The 20,607-nt window shown below is 43.2% G+C and overlaps 1 protein-coding gene across 1 annotated transcript in view; it reads left to right on the top strand.

The window, feature by feature from the left end:
- LOC308286924 (growth/differentiation factor 11-like) overlaps window positions 1-20,241 on the top strand; it is a gene marked incomplete at both ends in the record, with an annotated part of 64,523 nt that extends 44,282 nt beyond the window's left edge. Inside the window, 2 exons of the mRNA XM_080728046.1 lie at window positions 4,893-5,266; window positions 19,861-20,241. Coding sequence (XP_080584172.1) covers window positions 4,893-5,266; window positions 19,861-20,241 — 755 coding nt within the window. The remainder of the gene's footprint in view (window positions 1-4,892; window positions 5,267-19,860) is intronic.
- Window positions 20,242-20,607: the final 366 nt, after the last annotated feature.

Raw genomic sequence — 20,607 nt, 5'->3', positions numbered from 1 at the left:
AATAATAAATGGGGTCATAGAGATTAAATGGGGGGTCCGTACCCTAATGGAAAGGCAAACTGGGGGTCCTTGAAATTAAAATGGTTGGGAAAATCGGCTGAAAAATCTTCTCTTGTGTGTGTCTCCGGCATATCTTTTCAAATGAGGGACGACGGGCCAATAAGTGTCAATTTGGGGGTTCTTGACATGAAATGGTTTGAGAACCACTGATGTACTACTGTACAGGTACATAAGATTAAAACCTATTTTGGTTTGGCTTCCTTCAAACAATGCAACAGCACCAGATTTGAACCAGCTTCCACATAGGGTCTCATTGCAGAAGGCCCCCCCTCAAATCCTGACCTAGAGTTTCATTTGCTTTTTTAAGATCGAAGGGGTCAAATCACGATTTCGGGGTATAAAAAAATACCCTATTTCAACTGCGTAAGCTGAATTAAACATTTTCCCAGATAAAAGACACTTATTCTGACACGCTTTTTGACGCTGAATCCAATGAACCCGGTCTTGTCTCTCTACGACACTCCTAACTCTAAAGGTAAGGAAAAAGGTCGCTTATGGCTCCAAAATGGGCCTTTTGGCCTTAAAATCAATAAAATATTCAAATAAAATCTGGCTGTTTCAGGCAGGACACGCCTTTCATATTTGAAGTATGCCCGATCCAATGGAATGGGTTTCGGGAATCTCCGACAATTTTAACCCTTTCCTATTGTGAAAAAGACACGAAATTTGCACGCCATGAACACGATTACACATTTTTTCGGATAAAGTACACTTATTCCGACTTACTTTTTGACGCCAAGTCCGTTGGTGCTGGTGCCGTTGTTTGAAAATATTTCGGTCCGTTTCTAACACTTCTAGAAGGGCTAGCTCGGGTTCTAGGGGTCGTAGAGACAAAAGGGTAACAGATTCTTGATCTGCTCACCGAGACGGACGCATTGATGTGTGTGTCATTTCTGAGCGACCCCTAGGGGGCTAACCCTAATTCCAACTAGGGGTACGTTTTACTCCGTACACGAATGTCGTAGAGAGATGATAGACACATCAGCGTGTTCGTATCGCAGAGACGAACAAGCCTATATAACTCTCCTCGCACACAAACACTCCTGTGAGTTGATTGGTAACTTTGGTTTGCTGGCCAAAGGGCTCTAAGGGGTATACACTCTATGACCCTTGTGAAATTGGAGATCCCAGGGATAAGAATGTCGTAGAGGGACATATGAGATATCAAAATGTTCGTCTCGGAAAGCACTACAACATATCTCAAAACGAAGTTCTGATATCTTATCGTCTCTGAGTTTTTAAGGCTAAAAGGCTAACCCTAGGCTAACTAGGGTTGGCTTTTATTCACGAACCAATGCATTTCATGGGCTCATCTTTTAGTATGTTTTAGAGCGCATTGAGACGCACGCTTTGATATGTGTTTCGTTTCGTTGCGACATTCGCTGTGCGACGCTAGGGTTAGCATTCTTTTAATTACTATAAAATCACAATAGGATATTTGCCTTACTAATTTCAACCTTAGGGCTAAAATTACGTGTAGTTTTGGATAAAAAATATATCGGAACACCTACTGACCTGGAACTGCCTGAAACACACCAGGAAGTGGCTATTTGAGGCACTTCCGGTTGTTATAAAGACATAAGACTGGTACCATTCAACTCTGCGTCCCAAAATTAGTCTAGGGAAGTGGTAAAATTCCAGGGTTACTTCCGGGAACTGCCTGAAACACACCAGGAAGTGGCTATTTGAGGCACTTCTGGTTGTCGTACAGACGATGGTGCATCGAAATAAAACCTGCATATTCGGACTTCGCACATGTGATTTGGGGGGGGGGGGGGGGGGGGGTAGCCAGAATCCTGGAGCAGAATAATAAAATGGCGTCTCAAAAATGGCAATGCCTTTGCAAGCAAGCTTGTAGATCTGCTGTTTTCACAACATGTAGCCTATCTGTGGAACTGAGTCAATGTAATGCCGGGGACCCCCATAAGAGAAGATTTTTTCAGCCGATTTTCCCAACCATTTTAATTTCAAGGACCCCTAGTTTGCTTTTCCATTAGGCTACGGACCCCCCATTTAATCTCTATGACCCCATTTATTATTGTAAAATCAATATTAATTGAACTCGGAGAGTGTAGGCTAGCTCTCTGAGTTACAGACCCATAAGGGTCCATTTGGTTCCTAACTATCATTTAGCTGGGGATCCCCTGGAACTCCCTGAAGGACCCCTGGGGTTCCCCGGACCCCACTTTGAGAACCAATGGGCTAGGGATGATATAGAATAGTCTATATAGCCAATAAAACAATTAAATTAGCATGTTTAATGTTCCTCCCCAGGATAATGGATGTTAGGATAGGATTATCGCGATAATATTGTAAATTGTGATTTCTTTGGACAGAATAATCATGAATATCCGAGTGGTTGTTTAGTGTAAAACCTATATAAAACCGTATTATGGACCAATATTTATATAACATATATTTAGAAAAGCCCCTTTGAGCAAAAAAAAGCGAATGTGGAAACTATGTGCTCTAATAATTATGTTCCATTCACAACCCCTTCTGGGAATTGAACCTCTGCCCTGCGGAAAAGTAGAAGGATTGCAGATCAAGTATCTCAACCAGTAGACTACCATTGTCCTTTGTGTATGAAGAGAAGTGTCTAAACAGACTCTAACAAGTTCGAAAAAGATTACAAAAAAAAAAAAAAGCTGTGTATAAACTTGTTTGATTGATTGATTGATTGATTGATAGATAGATAGATTCCTTTATTTATCCCGTGGGGGAATCACCCAGAAGCTGCATTTTGTGGATTGGAGGGGAATTAATTTAAAGAAACATAAACAAAAAGAAATCACGTTGTTATGGTTGCCATAGCAACTGTAACAAACTTTAAACTGTTGAGCCATACAATGCCCATATTCATATAACCTTATCATATATTTGCCACGGAGAAAAGTACATTTAAATAATGTCATTATTATAATTTTTCTCCCCTCCCCAGATTTGAACCAGCGCTAAAACAACGTGACATTTTCGGCCACAGAATGATGACAAAACACCTACTGAGCTTAAGTTTCGTTTTCAATAGCAGTAGCTGGGATAAAATAGCAAAAGCCATTATCAACCCACAGAATAATGACAAACACCTACCGGGTAGACAGTATGCCAGCTACTCTCACCATTCAAGGCTCTTATTACACATGACAAATTCCCTTTGAATGGATTGATAGCATTTGAAGCCGGTGACTAAAGTATAATTCTACCACTTTCCTTTCAACAACAAAGAGAAGAAAAATTAGTAAATAGTAAAAATAGTAAAAATAGTAAAAAGATTTGCTTTTTTGGGGAGCAAAAGTTCTCCTCTGCCTACAAAATGATGTCAGACTTAACAGCCCCATGTTATTGTTTTTCTAGATTGATATTGCTATGCATTTGTTGTATTGTTGTTGATATATTGACATGTTATCTTGCTTATTATCTTGCTTATTGTAAATCACTCTGGATTAAAAGTGTCTGCTAAATGCCTAAATTGTAAAATTGTAGTCCAAAGGATTGGCACTCTCAACACACAAAACTCAGATGAATGCCTGGTGCACATTTTTAACCCATAATAGACATGAGGAGGATTCTAAACCCTAACCAAATTTATTCTAAAAAAAACTAAAAAAAAAATAAGTATCTTGAAAGATGTAACAACGTACAGTAGGCCTACGTTGTTGTATAACAGGTCTTACATACTGTACATGATCAAGAAAGGCGCATCGGATTCAAAGCTTTGTTTTTAATGCAATCACAGGAATTAATGCATTTTGGAGCTTCTGACCTTTGTCAATGTAAACAAAGACACGGGCCAGAAAGGCAGAAGCGCTTTGAAACATATTTTGTGAGTGCAGATTAAATGTGTGTTAAACATTAGTCCAGTGGTTCCTGGACTGGATCTTTCTGGATCAGAGCCCACAGCCCACCCATCTGAGCGCTTTCAGAGCATGTTCATGTCCCACTTAGGGTTTAGGGTCAGGGTTAGGTTCAGGCATAATTTTACTGAGGTTAAGGGTTAGGCTTAGAGTTATGTGGTTGGACCAACGTGAGGTCGAACCAATGCCATGTTACCAACGTGGCATGGCCCAGACTAGGTTCTGCTCCCTGTCTGTCCGTCTCCAGCATCGTTGGCCCAATCGACGCCAAAATGTGCACACGCGGGCGCGCGCACACACACACACACACACACACACACACACACACACACACACACACACACACACACACACACACACACACACACACACACACACTCCCTGGATGCCAGGGCAGAAGCTCTTCCCCAACAATTTCACATATTCCTGTTATAGTACCATCAGTAGGCAGATTTATTTTTCTTCAAAATATTACTCCTTACAGATTTTGTCCAAACATCACGCAAATAGGTACACATTAACATCATGTGTCATGTGATCAAGACGGTTTAAAGTTTGCAGGAGTGGTTTGTTGTGAACAAAATGCCTCAAATCATGAACGCAGCGATTCCACTCACCTCTATAATTCCAAACAACGCTTGCCCACAATAACCTACCTGTCCTGGTGGACACCTGTGCTCCGAGGATCTATCATTTTCGGATTTAACGTGTTGATTCCTCTCTTATAGTTTCTGTATCGATCGAGGGGCTTATGCGAACACAACTGGCCCATGGGGGCTGGAAGCATGATAGCGATATAAAGCTGCATTGTGACAAACCCCACCCTGCCAGTGTGTGATTGGCTCTGACGTCCCTTTGAGCTGCATTCGGATGCAGAAGCAGTCCCCAGGACAATATTTACTATTCTGTCATAACTCGAACAGCGCTGAGTCGCATCTATTAACTAAGGTGTTTCTCCCCTCTGGTCTCCCCCCACAGCCGAGCCCCTGGTGCAGGTGGACGGGAAGCCCAGCTGCTGCTTCTTCAAGTTCAGCCCCAAGCTGATGTTCACCAAGGTGCTGAAGGCCCAGCTGTGGGTGTACCTGCGGCCGCTGCAGCAGACCTCCACCGTCTACCTGCAGATCCTGCGGCTCAAGCCCGTCACGGACCACGGCAGTCGGCACATCCGCATCCGCTCGCTGAAGATCGAGCTGAACTCCCGGGTGGGGCACTGGCAGAGCATTGACTTTAAACACGTGCTGCAGAACTGGTTCAAGCAGCCGCACACCAACTGGGGCATCGACATCAACGCCTTCGACGAGAGCGGCAACGATCTGGCGGTGACCTCGCTGAGACCGGGCGAGGAAGGGCTGGTAAGGACTGTCAGACCTGTCCTGGGACCATGACGGGGGTCTGTCTGGTCTAAGCAAGGAATCTTGGAGGTGGTCAGACCTTCCTCATGCTGAGGAAGGTCTCACGACCGAAACGTTGCTCCTTATTTATTATTAAACCAACTGGCAAGTGGCAGTGTGCAGGTCTGATCTGTCCAAGATTCCTTGCTTATACTGTCTTGTTACCGACGCACCTGCTTGAGAGGAATTAGGTGTGCGGAAGTCTTCTCTTCGTAGGTTTTTCTGATGTGAAGTGGCTGAATAGCCGTCCTATAGGTATGCTGTATGTATCCCACCTACTGTATAAGCTCACTGCTAGCCGCGGATGCGACAGGTTGTGAGGTTTTTGTTGGTCAGCTATTTTTGGCATGAGACCCCGTCCTGCAATGGAGCATAACCAAGGCTTTAGGGCCAAGAATCAATTCCATGATACAGTATAGTCCTTTATTTGCATTTGACTTTTTTCACAAATTAACTTAGATTATTAGAGGTGAAGTGATTCGGCTATTGACCAAAAATGAATCGATTTTAGTAATGATGCATTGCATTTTTATAGCGCGTTTCCAAGTGCTCAAAGCGCTTTACAATGGTCTATTTATTCATACATTGGGAAGTGAAGCGGCGAACAGTCACCGCAAGCGTTGTCAGAAAAAAGACGGGTGTTTTTAATTAATCTATCATGGTTAAAATGGAGTTTGAAGTTACAATGGCTGTGTATGGGGAGGGGCCCTGGAGGAGGAGGGCCTGGTAACATTTACATTAAATGTCTAAATACTGAATGAAGCAAATTAAAATCCATTCAGGGTGTTCATAAAAGCCTGATTAGATGATAAAATGTCTATGTATGTGAAATATCCCTTTAAGTATTTCCGATTTCCAATGCTTTTACTTATTCCAAAATATATATTTTCTCCAAATTTTGTACTTTCACTCCACTACAGTTATTTGAAATCTTTAGTTACTTCTAGTTACTTTGCAGATATAAATTACAGTAATATTATAAAACATACATGAACCACTTTAGCCCTATATTTTATACATAGGTTGTATGAAAATTGGCAATCTACAAGCTCACTACGTGCAGCATCGTGACACGTTGTGAGCTTGTAGATCACCTATTTTCAAATATTTTGTACTTTTACTTTTGGTGCTTTAAGTACATTTTGATACCGATACTTTTTTACTTTTACTCAAGTACATTTTTAATTTGTGACTCTTACTTGTAACAGAGCATTTCCACATGCAGTATTGATACTTTTACTCATGTAAAACATTTGAGTACTTTTTCCATCACTAGCTGTGAGGAGCCCCCACCGGGTCTCCTCCCACTGACAGGCTCCCCCTCTCCAGCCCGTAGGTAGGAGTATGTGCAGTAATAGAAATATAATAGAAATATAAAGCTGCATTATGCCTAGTCCTGGAAAAGACGCGCTGTGATTGGCTGGCGTCGCTTTGAATGACAACCGTGTGAGGCTCCTCCCCTACGCAAGGCTTTTCCTCCCGTTCCCTAGCCTGACAGTCAGCCTGAATTGCATTTCGTTTCACTCCATTATTCAGTCTGAAATTGCCTCCATCTACAGCAGTTTCTGGGATGGGCGTTGCCAAAGAGGCAGTCTTTTGCGATTGGTTCACCAACACAACAGTAGCAAAGCAGATGACGTAATGTTGTTATGTGGATGGCTAGTGGCTAGCCTGTTGCTTGCTAGTGCTACTTGCTAACCAAAGAAACAGGCAGAATAGGAGCGCTACGAACTAGTAATCAAACACAACATGTCTGCTACTGATGTTTCATAGCGAGATCGATACGATCGCATATTACCGCGACGGGCGACATGATGTTTATGTTTGGGAATGTGCGGCCTGGTCCAGCGGCGGTGCTGGGTTACATGGAATCACACATGAGTTCTTGGAAAACCCCACCCACGCTGCTCACAAGACGCTGATTCACAATGCTGATTCGCCGGACGGATTTCCAAACGAGGAAAACCTCTTCAGTGAGAGCAACACCAGACTCCCTGAATCGCTGAAACAAAATTTTAAAGGGGTGTGGCTAGCGATTCAGGGTCTGAACCAGGCTACCCGTTCCTAGCACCGGCCTCTCAGTGGCCTAGTGGACTAGTGTCTCAACTCCCTATCCATGCACCCCGGGTTTGCATCCCGCTTGTGGGCTAGGTCGCTTGTCGCCCTGAGGCGTCTTACTAGTTATTATCCATGACGGAAGCGCGCCATCTCAGGCGACCTTGAGCCGAGCGAGCGGTAGCGAGTGAGTCGCCGGGCCGAGCGGTGCGAACGTCGCATGAGCCGACTCAGTGCTGTTCGAGTTACATATATGGGGGACAGAATAGTAAATATTGTCCTGGGGACAGGGGACTGCTTCTGCGTCCAAATGCAGCTCAAAGGGACTTCAGCCAATCACACACTGGCAGGGTGGGGTTTGTCACAATGCAGCTTTATATCGCTATCATGCTTCCAGCCCCCATGGGCCAGTTGTGTTCGCATAAGCCCCTTTTCGACTGACATGGCCCAACACCACACCACTCCACACTGCCCACTTGCACCAGGTTTTCCACTACAAGGACCTGGGTAGAGTGGTGTGAAAGTGGTACTTAAAGTGGTACTAAAAAAGCCCCTTTTCCATTGACATGGCCCAACTACACACCGCTCCACACCTTCCACTTGCGCCAGGTTTTCCACTACAAGGACCTGGATGCAGCTTGACGGGCTGACGCTCACTTAACGAGGCGGTGCCATAGTTGCAACACTGTGTGTGTGGCTAACTTCAGCTGGGTCACCACCCACCTGACAACCAGGCATACTTAATTAATTAATTGGTGGGTGTGGCCACATAAAAAAACAAATTTTAACACTTTCTGTACACGTTTTTGGAAACAATCTTCCTCCTAGTATAATCATGATACCTGATCATCATGTTGTTATACAACATGACAGCATTAACGTGGTTTAATCTGCAATGTTGTAACACATTGCATTTCATTCCAACAACATTTTGTATGATCGGTTGCTGTTGGAAATGACCTTTGCATATTACCGGTATATTGCCTTGGCTCTTCTTGCCTGTAGCACATGTTCGGTTGTTGCTTGTAGATTTATGAGAACATGTCCCAGAACCTTTAATTTTCAAAACACACAAAAAAGCAGGTGATCCTCAAACGAGTAGTGATTCTCAATGTGTTATTTCTGGATCCTCAATCTATACTGTAACCTCATCAGTGTTGATCTAACTCTGAGAGTGTACAAATGCCTCCATTTGTATATTCTCATCGTCACAGACCCATAAAGGTCACGTTGAGAATCAGTATTCTAGAGAATCCATTTCTGCAAATGACTAATAAATAATTAATAATTACAATTTCATAGACAAGGTTGGATTTGGCTCCCAAAGCAGAACCAGCAGTCACAGCAATTATAGTGTCAAGCCCTGAATGTAACGTGGTGCTGCTGCCTGTTATGTTATCACTGCTGAAACTATACTGTATACTGTACCTAGTGCCACTAGTGGTGATGCTGACTGGGATGTTAAACTATATATTTGACCTATATATGTACTTAGGTGACTGGGGTTCCCCAGGGCTCTATACTAGGTCTGTTCCTTTTCCCCTCTCTCCACCACATCTCTTTGCAGAAAATAGCTGGTCTACATATAAGATCGCATCGCAATGCCACACATTGTGAGCTTGTAGCTCTGCTATTCTTGCCAAAAGGTTTGTGCCACGATACGGAACGCTACGGGGGTTCATTTGGTTGAGCGATCTATTTGTGAATCCTACGTGGGACAGTCAGTGATCCTCGGCTAAGTAACAAACAGCCAATGTTTACTCGTGTGGTCATTTGGGCCAGAACCATGACAACACAGAACAGAGGTCACCTCTGGTGTCTTGGCCAATAAACTGGCTGCACTCTGCGCAACACAGCAGCATGCACTGTTTTTCTGAGGGGAAAGAGAGGAGATCAGAGAAGCAGGCATGTGTACGAAAACAAAACCAAACACAACAAGCAGAAGAAAGTCCAAGTCCCTGGGTCAGCTCTTAAAGCCCGAGCTGAAGCGGGCTCCCGGCCCCTTTGGCCTTTCGGCTTAAGTTCCTCTTTTGAATGCGTCACAAGAACACTGTGCTGGAGCCCAGCTGGATCCACCGTGGGGAGAGAGGAAGGCTTGGTAAAATAAACACCACGGGAGGCAAATATGTGCTCCTCTCGCTGTGCCCGGAGGTCAAGGTTATGGTAGCCTGCAGATGACCTCCCGGGTCAGAGGTCAAACTAAGCCTATTGGCTGTACTATAGATCAGTGAATCTCAACCTTCTTTCATTTCAAGGAACCCCATTTGATAAGATTTAATCTGTGTGAGCCACAATGGACACTGTCAAATCCTGAGTGTTAATTTACCCCTGAGAGTGTGCGTTTGTATTTGAGTTAAAGACAGACCCGTAAGGTGTCATTCATTCGGTTCCATACCAACAATAATTTAGCGGGGAATCCCCCTGTAGCCCCCCCATAGGGGTCCCCATGAGGGTCCCAGCTGGCCCCACCTTGAGAACCACTGCTATTAGATCAGTGGTTCTCAACCAGTGGTCTGGGGACCACCAGTGGTCCTTGAGGGATTCGAAGTGGTCCCCAGCCAAAATGATGGAGAGTTGGTAACCAACCCTACCAAACAATGGACCCTTATTAGATCTAACTTGTTTCATTTTATACTTTCAGGAGTTATTGTTAGTTATTGTTACACATCTGCATTACTTACTGTAATTTACAAGAAATCTACACAGAGTAGAATGTAGAAGAATTGTTATTTTGATTAACATTTGCCTGTTATCTCTCCTATGGTACTAACATCAATACAGCATGGAATTGTGGACAAAATATTATCCAGCTAGTTTTGGGTCTGGGAGGCTAAATCTCATCAAAATGCTCCATAAATAACGGACCTTGGTATGAAAACGGTTGAAAACCACTGCTGTAGATGACAGACATGGCCAGCCTTGACCGTTACCGCTGCTCTTTGAATTGCTATACTCAATGTTAATTTTAGCCAAGCCCTAGGCTACTACTTGCTTTGACAGCCATTTACAATGTAATCATTTCTGAGTAATATATTTTGTGGAATTATTTGATATAGATATCAGATATTCATTCATTTTATTTGTCACGATAGCCAAGGCTCCTTTCAAACCAATTAATCCGTTTTGGGGGAAAGATTAGTTGCAGCACTTGTTTGCAGAGACTTGAGACTTAAACTCCACTCAGACTTAAAGGAGCTATAGTCAACTTTTTCGTGAAAAACGGATGCTAAAATAAAAATAATGTTTTGAAAATATTTTACAAAAAAATAAGCTTCATATAAGTGTTTCAATTAAAAAATGACCACAAAAAGCGTAAAATAATGATAAAATAACCATTTTGGCCATTGTCGGAACGACACTGTTTACATTCTAGTCTATTCTTTGATAGTGTTAGACTCGGATGTAAAAAATTGTCGGCCCGACAATGGCCAAAATTATTATTGTATCATTATTTTATGCTTTTTGTGGTCATTTTTTAATTGAAACACATATATGAAGCTTATTTTCTTATAAAATATTTTCGAAACATTATTTTTATTTTAGCATCCGTTTTTCAAGAAAAAGTTGACCTGAATTGTACTCCTCTGCTGTGACATTTGTATGACATACTGTACGACTTGATCACTTGACTCGCGACTTGATAGCAAAGACTTCATTGGTTCAGGATTTGTAGTGTGCCCCGACGCCCCCCATCTGGTTATTCCACTGGCCCGGGGCAGTCCAAGAAAGAGACAAAAAAGAGTCAAGAGAAAAAACATAGGACAACACAAAGGAGACGAGAATAGACTAGGACACTCCACACTCAGTCACTGTCAAACAGACTTGATCAGATTTGATCAGAATTCTTGATCAGATTTTAATGGTAAAGGGCTGTCCACACCATGAACAATAATGATTGATTGATTGATTGATTGAATACTTTATTAACAGTTTGCAAAGACAGTTTTCCAAGAACAGCGCAAAAGATATCAGTGGAATCACTTTCAGAGCAATTTGATGAACAAAACACCCACAGCCGCTCAGAATCCAGCTCATCACTCACACACACGTGTGTGTTTATACAGAACATTATGGTTCTTCAGTGTGGATGCTCACATCATACATGAATCACTACCACAGGCCTATAGTATAGTCTAGTGCTTTGAGGACAGTTGTGTTTGTGCTTGTTTGGAATAACCGTGGTAACAACATGGGCACTGCCAAACTGTTGTGGATATTCAGTTAAGGCGACGGGCAGAACTATGCAATGAAAGACGTAACCCCTCGAAGCCCAGTGTCTCCATTCTGCTGGGAACATTAGCCGAAAAATAGCAGATCTACAAGCTCATGTGAGCATAGGGACCAAGTACAAAGCCAACCCTTTTATTATTATTTCTTTTTTAACCCATTTATTTTGGCATGAAGCTAGAAGATAGTTTAGGTCCATTTGCAAATTGCAGACCTGTGCTTTTTTATGGTGGTTTTGAAGGAGGGGAGGGAATCACACTTTTTGAAGGCTGTTGAGGGCGTTCCACATTTTGATCAGTGAATGGGTTAAAACAGCGCTAAGGGTTAAAACAGCGCTAATTTGTTAAATATCTTAGGGTTCATGATGCCCAGGTGGTTATAGTGCTAAGATTGAGTCGTGTTTAGAACCCAAATGCAACCACTCAGGAGAAAGGAAAGGGTTAATGCCTTGCCGGGTGTTTTAATGTCAACACAACTGAACTGTGTGTAGATCTATACATAAATCTACATGAATGTATACACATAGCCTACAATAGTAGCACAAATGTATTTGTATAATGTAGATATATCATATAATACATGGGTCTTCGACGTTTTCAGGCCAAGGACCCCTTAGTTGAGAGAGAGATGAAGCAGGGACCCCCACAACCTCTTCATAGATTCCATATAGTTTCATTGTTTGACAGCACGGTCATCAGAATATTTTGGATTCATGTTAATGTGGGTTTTCAGATATTTAACCACTTGAACCGTCAATACTTAATAAACTGTACTGTTCGCTGTACTTAGTCTGCTCTTTTCTCCAACCTCCAAAGCTCTTTGCCAAAAATAGACGATCTACAAGCTCACAACGCCTCGCGCTGTGAGGCGTTGTGAGCTTGTAGATATGCTATTTTTGGCTAAAGTTCTCAGAATATGGACGCTAGGGTTCAAGTAGTTAATATAAAAAAGGTAAAGAAAAATATGTTTCTATCACACAAAGATTTGGAGGACCCCCTGTAGTAACTCTGAGGACCTCCTAGGGGTCCCGGATCCCCTGTTGAAGACCCCTGATATAATACATTAAGTAACATGCCCTAATGGCGAGTGGCGACTGTCAGGTATCGCGATCCGCCTCTCGCTAATGGCGGATCGCAATACAGTACATGGAGTTCTTGAGAGGTGGCTGACGTTATCGCAGTGGCGAGAATGCGATCCTCACTCGGTAATAATCTACTAGGGTTCGTATGGCTATCTGGCTCTGTAAGGGCTGGTGTGTGTTGTCTGCTTGTGTTACTGCTTACTTGGACGGTGCTGGAGGCAGAGCTGTGTGTGTGTGTGTGTGTGTGTGTGTGTGTGTGTGTGTGTGTGTGTGTGTGTGTGTGTGTGTGTGTGTGTGTGTGTGTGTGTGTGTGTGTGTGTGTGTGTGTGTGTCAGTGTGACTAATACACAACACACACTGATTGCCCACAGCTGGGGCGCGAGTGGAGTGACTCACTCACTGACGGACGGACAGACAGACAGACAGACAGACAGACAGACATGAGCTGCAGGTTTTCATAGTAACTGTGACCCGGCAGAGAGAGAGAGAGAATAAAATAAACGTGATGTTGACATCAATCAATACAATTTACAATTTACAGATGCTCTTAATTCAGGGTGGTTTACAATATGCAAGGACCGCACAAGGTTGTCAGGATCTGGGGTTGTGGTGAGGACCCCAATGAAGACAGCCTGCAGGCAAAACCCATTGTAGGATGTTTTAATACAGAAGAGGTCCATGAAGATCTCAGCCAGCCAGGTGACACTAGACCCGAACACCAGAGGGAGCGCACACAATGATCTGATAACGCAAACCCATAAGACAAATATGGGTAAATTCTCCTTCTACACCACTGCCACCCAGGTGTGGAATTCCATGACTACCTCCCTTAAAACATGTAGCTTGCTGGCATCCTTCAAAACTGCCCTGAAAACTCACCTTTCAGGAGGCCAGAGAAGGGGGTAGTTATCACTTCTCCCATAGACAGGCGAGAAGTGAGCACCCCCCCCCCCCTTTACCTTAGCCCCGCCTCCTTGTTTCCCCTATCCTGTCCATAGTGTTTTTATAACTGCAATATTATTGTATGTTTTCTTTGTTTGCTATTTATTATGTCCATGAATTAAATACAGAGGGCTTCCAACATAAAAAAAGACTGTAAATAGTCTTTGTTGGAATTTCCTTTTAGGCAGGGTGTTTAACTATACTTGTTCTGTACTACATTTCAATTATATTGACTATACTTGTACTGTTCTCCATTTTTGTCTAATAAAATAATCAATCAATAAATCAATCAATCAATCAAGCAAGCAAGGCGTTGTGAGCATGTAGATCGGCTATTTTCACAATGTTCGCCTCTTACTTATTTAATATTTGACAGTTTGGCCAGTTTGGTATTGAAAGTCCTTAAATTCACTTTAGAAATGTGCAGATCCCATGTATAAACTTATACTGTTTGTTGGTTTGTTTACCATTGAGTAAAAAAAAAATACATTAAGCTAATCATCTGGACCCCAAGTTTGAGAACCACTGCACTAGACAGCTGTGTCAGAAATCAGAAACTCGTCCCTACTCCCTACTCCCTATATGAGGGATCCAGATGTAGTGGACTACTGTAGTGTAGTGAACTCAACAGCAAATTTCGGACACTACTCGGCCATATGCATATACCAGTAAGACTCCCTAATCGGTCGCTTATCTCCACAAATAGGCCAAAAATGTGTTTTTCCAAAATCGTCCTGATGGTGGCGCTAGATGGGACAGATCCATGTTGATGAGATAAGTGTAGACATACTGTGTACCGATTCGCGTGATTTTAGGGCAAAATCTGTAGGAGCAGTGTCCAAAAATGTGTTTGAAAAAATCGGCCTGATGGTGGCGCTATATGGGACAGATCCATGTTGATGACATGAGTGTAGACATACTGTGTACCGATTTGCGAGATTTTAGGCCAAAATGTGTAGGAGCAGTGTCCAAAAATGTGTTTGAAAAAAATCGGCCTGATGGTGGCGCTATATGGGACAGATCCATGTTGATGACATGAGTGTAGACATACTGTGTACCGATTTGCGTGATTTTAGGGCAAAATCTGTAGGAGCAGTGTCCAAAAATGTGTTTGAAAAAATCGGCCTGAAGGTGGCGCTAAATGGGACAGATCCATGTTGATGACATGAGTGTAGACATGCTGTGTACCGATTTGCGTGATTTTAGGGCAAAATCTGTAGGAGCAGTGTCCAAAAATGTGTTTTAAAAAATCGGCCTGAAGGTGGCGCTATATGGGACAGATCCATGTTGATGACATGAGTGTAGACATACTGTGTACCGATTTGCGTGATTTTAGGGCAAAGATTTGAGGAGCAGTGTCCAAAAATGTGTTTTGCAAGAATCGCCCTCATGGTGGCACTGGAAGAGGGCCATGTGAGAATTGTGAAAAAGTGGAGGTTGTGGTTTGGCAGGCAAGGAGTGTGTGTGCAAAATTTGGCATGGATCGGGGCAACGGTTGCGGAGATATGAGCAGAGGAAAAGTGTGACGTGTGCCGTGTGACTGACAGACTGACTGACTGACGGAGGGACTGACAGCCGGTGGAGGTTTGGATAGTATAGGAGTGCAAGTAACTGCGACCTAACGGTCGCAACCACATTTTGTTCTACTTCCGGGCCTCTTTCGTCTTCCTTCACAGGTGTTACCGATGATACTAATGAAGGGTCTGTTCCATTCTGGTCAAACAGAGTCAGGGTGCTGATATTGTGCATGTTGGCTCACTGGAAACACTCTGCTACACCAGTGGGTATCAAAGTGTCCTTGAGTGGGTTCCAAATGTCCCCATACAGGTGTGTAACTCTGAGAGTATACAAATGGAAGCAAATGGAATCCATTTTTTATAGAGTTATGGGGGTCCTTGAAATTAAAGAACCACTGTACAATAAATCAAACAGAGCCTTAATTAGTGTCATCAGTAACACCTGTGAAGGAAGTCGAAAGAGGCCCGGAAGTAGAACAAAATGACGTATATGCATATAGCCTATTGCGTCGTAGCACAGTTAAAACGCTCAGAGCACTGGCTTTTGGAGCAATAAATAATAGCCGATTTATTATTTGTCTCACATGCAGACATACACCCATGTTTGTGATAAAATAGGTTATTCTTGCAAATTTGAATAAAATAATATTATTATGATTATCATTATCAGCTGTGGAAGGTTGGGAAGAAGAGAGAGAGATCGGAAAACAAAAGCCTCCAGTGTCTATTCTCATATATTCTTTTCATAAACAACTTTATAGCTTTTTTCATAATTTGTTCTCTGGTGACAAGGCTGTGGACATTTGTACGAGTTGTTTTCTTTAGCCGGTGGTTCTGCTACAGGCGGCTCTGTTGCGTTTGCTCAGCAACAAGGTGGCTACAGGCTACAGCTAGCTGCGTTCGTTGCCTCCTGCCCAGAGAGGTGCCTGCAGTGTGCGTGTGCATAGTGCATGCGCATGCTCAAAGTGCGAGGCAGCAGCCGCAGCGCAGTGCATTATGGGGCGGCAGGGCTCGAATAGTGACCATCGAATGCACCCTACAAATCCAGATGCATTGTTTGAATATTAGGGTACAGAAATGCTCACTAGTCACTATACATTCGGACACTACTTCAAAATGGCGTAACCCCCTTTTAGTACTCTATAATTGGGAATAGGGCGGATTTCGGACACAGCCCTTGACTCAACAAAGACTGACTGGGGAATAAGACTGATATACACATGAGGGCTGATTACAAATTAGAGACAGCTGGGGCAAACACACATAGAACCGAGACAACTAGACCAGGGAACATAACATAGGAATACAAGACCTAGACAAACAATGACACAAACATATGTGACTGTGACAAAGGTAAGCAGGCACATGCACACATAGATATCAAGGGAGCTTGAGCCCCTGCCATTTTACCCGTCTGTAAAAAGTGCCCTCTCCAGACCATGAATGCAGTTTTCACTACAGTGAAAGAAATGAAAATGCCCCCTTTCCATGCCATACCTGAAGGCAACATTCAAGACAATTGCCTAGTGCAAACTCTCCGGAACTTGAATGTTGAAAGAAGTGCCCTCTCTGTGTAGAAATCCATGCCGTATGTCACATCTCCAGTATGCACTTGATTATGTTTAGTTTAGTGTGGTATAAAGCACCAAAAATCGCCGACCTCCAAGCTCACAACGTGTCGACACGTTGGAGGTCTGCTATTTTCAATATTCTTACCAAAAGGCCCTTTTAGAAATGTCAGCCCCTGTCTCTCTAACATTCTCTGCACGACCCTGATTGTAAGAATAGAAACCATAAATTACTGTTATTTCTGCAATGCAAATTGTCATGGATGTGCTCAAATAGAACTTAGCTTACTGTGTGAAATACGTTAAACAGGAATACAATCACTGCCTTTGATCTGCTATCAGCCAGTGAATCATCAACCCTATTATACTTAATTGCACGTCAAGTAGCTAATAATTATAGCCAATGTATCAACTGGCTATTTTCGTGAGCTTGTAGCTATTCCACAGAGTGTTTGTCTATATTTTCACCTATTATGCCGTTCCCAGAATCAGGACGCTAGGGTTCATGTGACACCAGAGAACTAACTGCCTACAAAACACGCTAAAGAATATGAGTGCTAAAAAGGTACGCCGAGTGGAAGGAATGGTGTGAGGTCCTTCTTGCTACGTGACTCAGTAGCTATTATTCCACACTCTCCCAATCTTAAATTAACACTCTGGATTTGTGCAGTGTGTCACTGACCAGTGGTCTGGTAAATTGTGATGAATCATTATTACATAAGACGGAACATGACATAGTTTGGATGTCAACAATTCGGAGACAAGGATCAAAGGAACTTCAGTCATGCTGTTTAGTGTTTACTACTCTTAAAGTGTAGCTTGATCGTCTGCACAAGTGTGGCTTTGTGGCTGACTAGCTTTTTAAACATATTGGGTCCAGGCCTGCAATCAGCATTTAACAATCCTATAGTAGTACAAAGTTAAGAGGGAATTAAATGCAATTGCGTGCAAAGCTTGTACCCCATAAACCTTCACAGCACAGTCTCTGAACTTTTTTTTGTTAGCATAATGGTTTCATATCCCTTCGATTTGCACAAGCAAAATGGTTGGGCTGGTGCCAAGGTCACAGAACCAAAAACCTTAAGCATGATGGTGAATGTACTAAAATCATCAGAGATTGTTCAGTGATTTCTGGATTATAGACATGTAAAACATTTTAAATATAAAGGCTAAATCCACAAGTATAAGCATTCTTCCACCACATTAACCCTTAAGTGCTGTTCGGGTCATTTTGACCCGTTTTACATTTTCATTTGGAAAAAAAAGGTAGAAGTTAAAAATGTTTCCACCTGAAACTCACTGGCCTTAAAGATTCTTCTGAGATGAACATGTAAAAAAAATATTTTTGCACTACACCCATGCTACACCCCCCTCATATTTTTTGAACCTTAAGTGCTGTTCGGGTCATTTTGACCCGGAAGCACAGAAATACACAGTATTATGCCAAAACACAGACACACAGTCACCCCCACTTCTAACACCCCCCTTCCGAAGCCCCATTCCGAACCCTCCCCCCCTTCCTATAAGCATGAGCAATATTGCCCAGTAATAAATGAAGTATTTTTTTTACATGGATTTCAGCTAAATCAGTAAAAACGCCTAGCTCTTTCAGTGTTTAATGTGATATAGCAAAGCAGAAATGCAAACATTTACCAAATATATCATATGAATTGTTTGGTATTGAGTCAAAGTCAATGTATCATGATGATTTGTTAAGTTAAAATTTATATTAGTGTTGTTTTTTTTAAACCAAATATCCACCGGGTCAAAATGACCCGAACAGAACGAAGGTGTAGTGAATCTGAACAGAACTTAAGGGTTAAGTCTTGCTGTGTCTGTGAGTGTGTGTTTGTGTGTGTGTGTGTGTGTGTGTGTGTGTGTGCGTGTGTGTGTGTGTGTGTGTGTGTGTGTGTGTGTGTGTGTGCGTGTGCGCATGCATGCATTTCACTTGTGCAAAGAAGTACGAGGGAGACGGCAGAGAGTTGTTGTATTCTTTGATATTAATAGCTATTAGCTAATTGGTAACAAGGTCGAGGGAGAGCGAATGCATTTTCCGGCAGCGGGAACTGCCGGCAATCAATCCGCAGCACCTCTGCAGCAGACATTGTCCGACGATACCTAACCCTAAACTTAACCCTAACCTCAGTACGATACCTAACCCTAAACTTAACCCTAACCTCAGTAAAACTATGCCTAAACCTAACCTTAACCCTAACCTCTGTTACTGTCTGTATTCTTGAAAGTATGGCATCAAAGGTGATCAAAAAAGTAAATCAAAGAACAAGACTTTTGGGCAGAATTCCCACTTTTGTCAACAAACGTGCTCTCAGTCAGGACTCTAGCTGGAGCCCTCATTAAATGTCATTTTGATCATATTCTTGCACCTTGGCCCAGAGCTGTCTAATAGAGAGTTGCGTCATTGCGGGGACAGAAAACAGTGCTGGTCAGGTGGTTCATGTAACTCGCAATAGTGACAAACGTCCATTCAACTCCAATGCATTCTGTGAACTTCCAGTTCAGTGCGTTGTCACTATTCGCAGATAGAAGTCTATGTAGAAGACCTGGCCCCATGGAGTGAACGGACGTGGCGCAACTCTCCAATAGACGGCTCTGATCAACCTGGTAAACCACCCTGGTCGTGTCAGTTCACATGATCATGTGACTTTTGCATGCACGGCAAGGCCCTGTGATTGGCAGGCACTGATTGGCCGGGATGATTTACCAGGCTATCAAATATTTACATTTTGCCATAGCGATCCAACTTTAAAACCTGGAGTCCATATTGGATTATTACTGTACTGTCTTTTCGGTCTGTCTCTCGACGAGGGCAACCGATAATAAATAAAGGTTTGAATGAATGAATGAATGAAAAGAAAATAAGAGTCAGCACACCAATTTTATGCTCCCAAAGCGTAAGTTTGGGAGCGTAAAATCGGTGTGCGGACACTTACATGTATACTGTTCATTAGTCCAGCACCCAGCCTATATGGCTTTAGATGTGCGTGCCTTTTTGACGTTTTTTCAGCCTTTTTGTTAACTGAATGAAAAGTAAAACCACTTAACCAGTGACCTCCTATAACCACCTCTTCGTCTGTCTCGCCCTGTCCCTGTCCCCGTCCCCCCCCCCCCATGCTCTCCCCCACCCCCCACCCCCACTGACTCCAGCAGCCGTTCCTGGAGGTGAAGGTTCTGGAGACGACCAAGCGCTCCCGGAGGAACCTGGGCCTGGACTGCGACGAGCACTCCACCGAGTCGCGCTGCTGCCGCTACCCGCTGACGGTGGACTTCGAGGCGTTCGGCTGGGACTGGATCATCGCCCCCAAGCGCTACAAGGCCAACTACTGCTCCGGCCAGTGCGAGTACATGTTCATGCAGAAGTACCCGCACACCCACCTGGTGCAGCACGCCAACCCCCGGGGCTCTGCGGGGCCCTGCTGCACCCCCACCAAGATGTCCCCCATTAACATGCTCTACTTTAATGACAAGCAGCAGATCATACACGGCAAGATCCCTGGCATGGTGGTGGACCGGTGTGGATGCTCTTAAGTTGAGAACGAGGAGGAGAGGAAGAAATTATTATTAAAAAAATAAAAAACGCACACTTATAAATGTACAGCCACCACCGAACACCACTGCTTCATCCAGTACCACCACCCCAGAAAACCCCCCCTTCCTTTACGGACCTATATCTGTCCTTTGTCCCGGCACCACAATCCCAGATATCACTCTATTACTCTGTCACAATCCCACTGGACTTACAGTGTCTTTCTTTTCATTAATTTTATTCTGTATAAGTGTTAAGAAGAAAAAAAAGGGTATAAATGAAATATGAAACAAAACAAAACAAGAAAAAAAGTGGACTGAGTGATAGAAGTAGACTTTGGACGATTTAAAGGTGGGGGTGTTGGTGGA

Source organism: Nannobrachium achirus (genome assembly GCF_963921795.1).
Source record: "Nannobrachium achirus genome assembly, chromosome: 6".
Taxonomy (NCBI): Eukaryota; Metazoa; Chordata; class Actinopteri; order Myctophiformes; family Myctophidae; genus Nannobrachium; species Nannobrachium achirus.
This window is presented reverse-complemented; position numbering and strand designations above follow the sequence as displayed.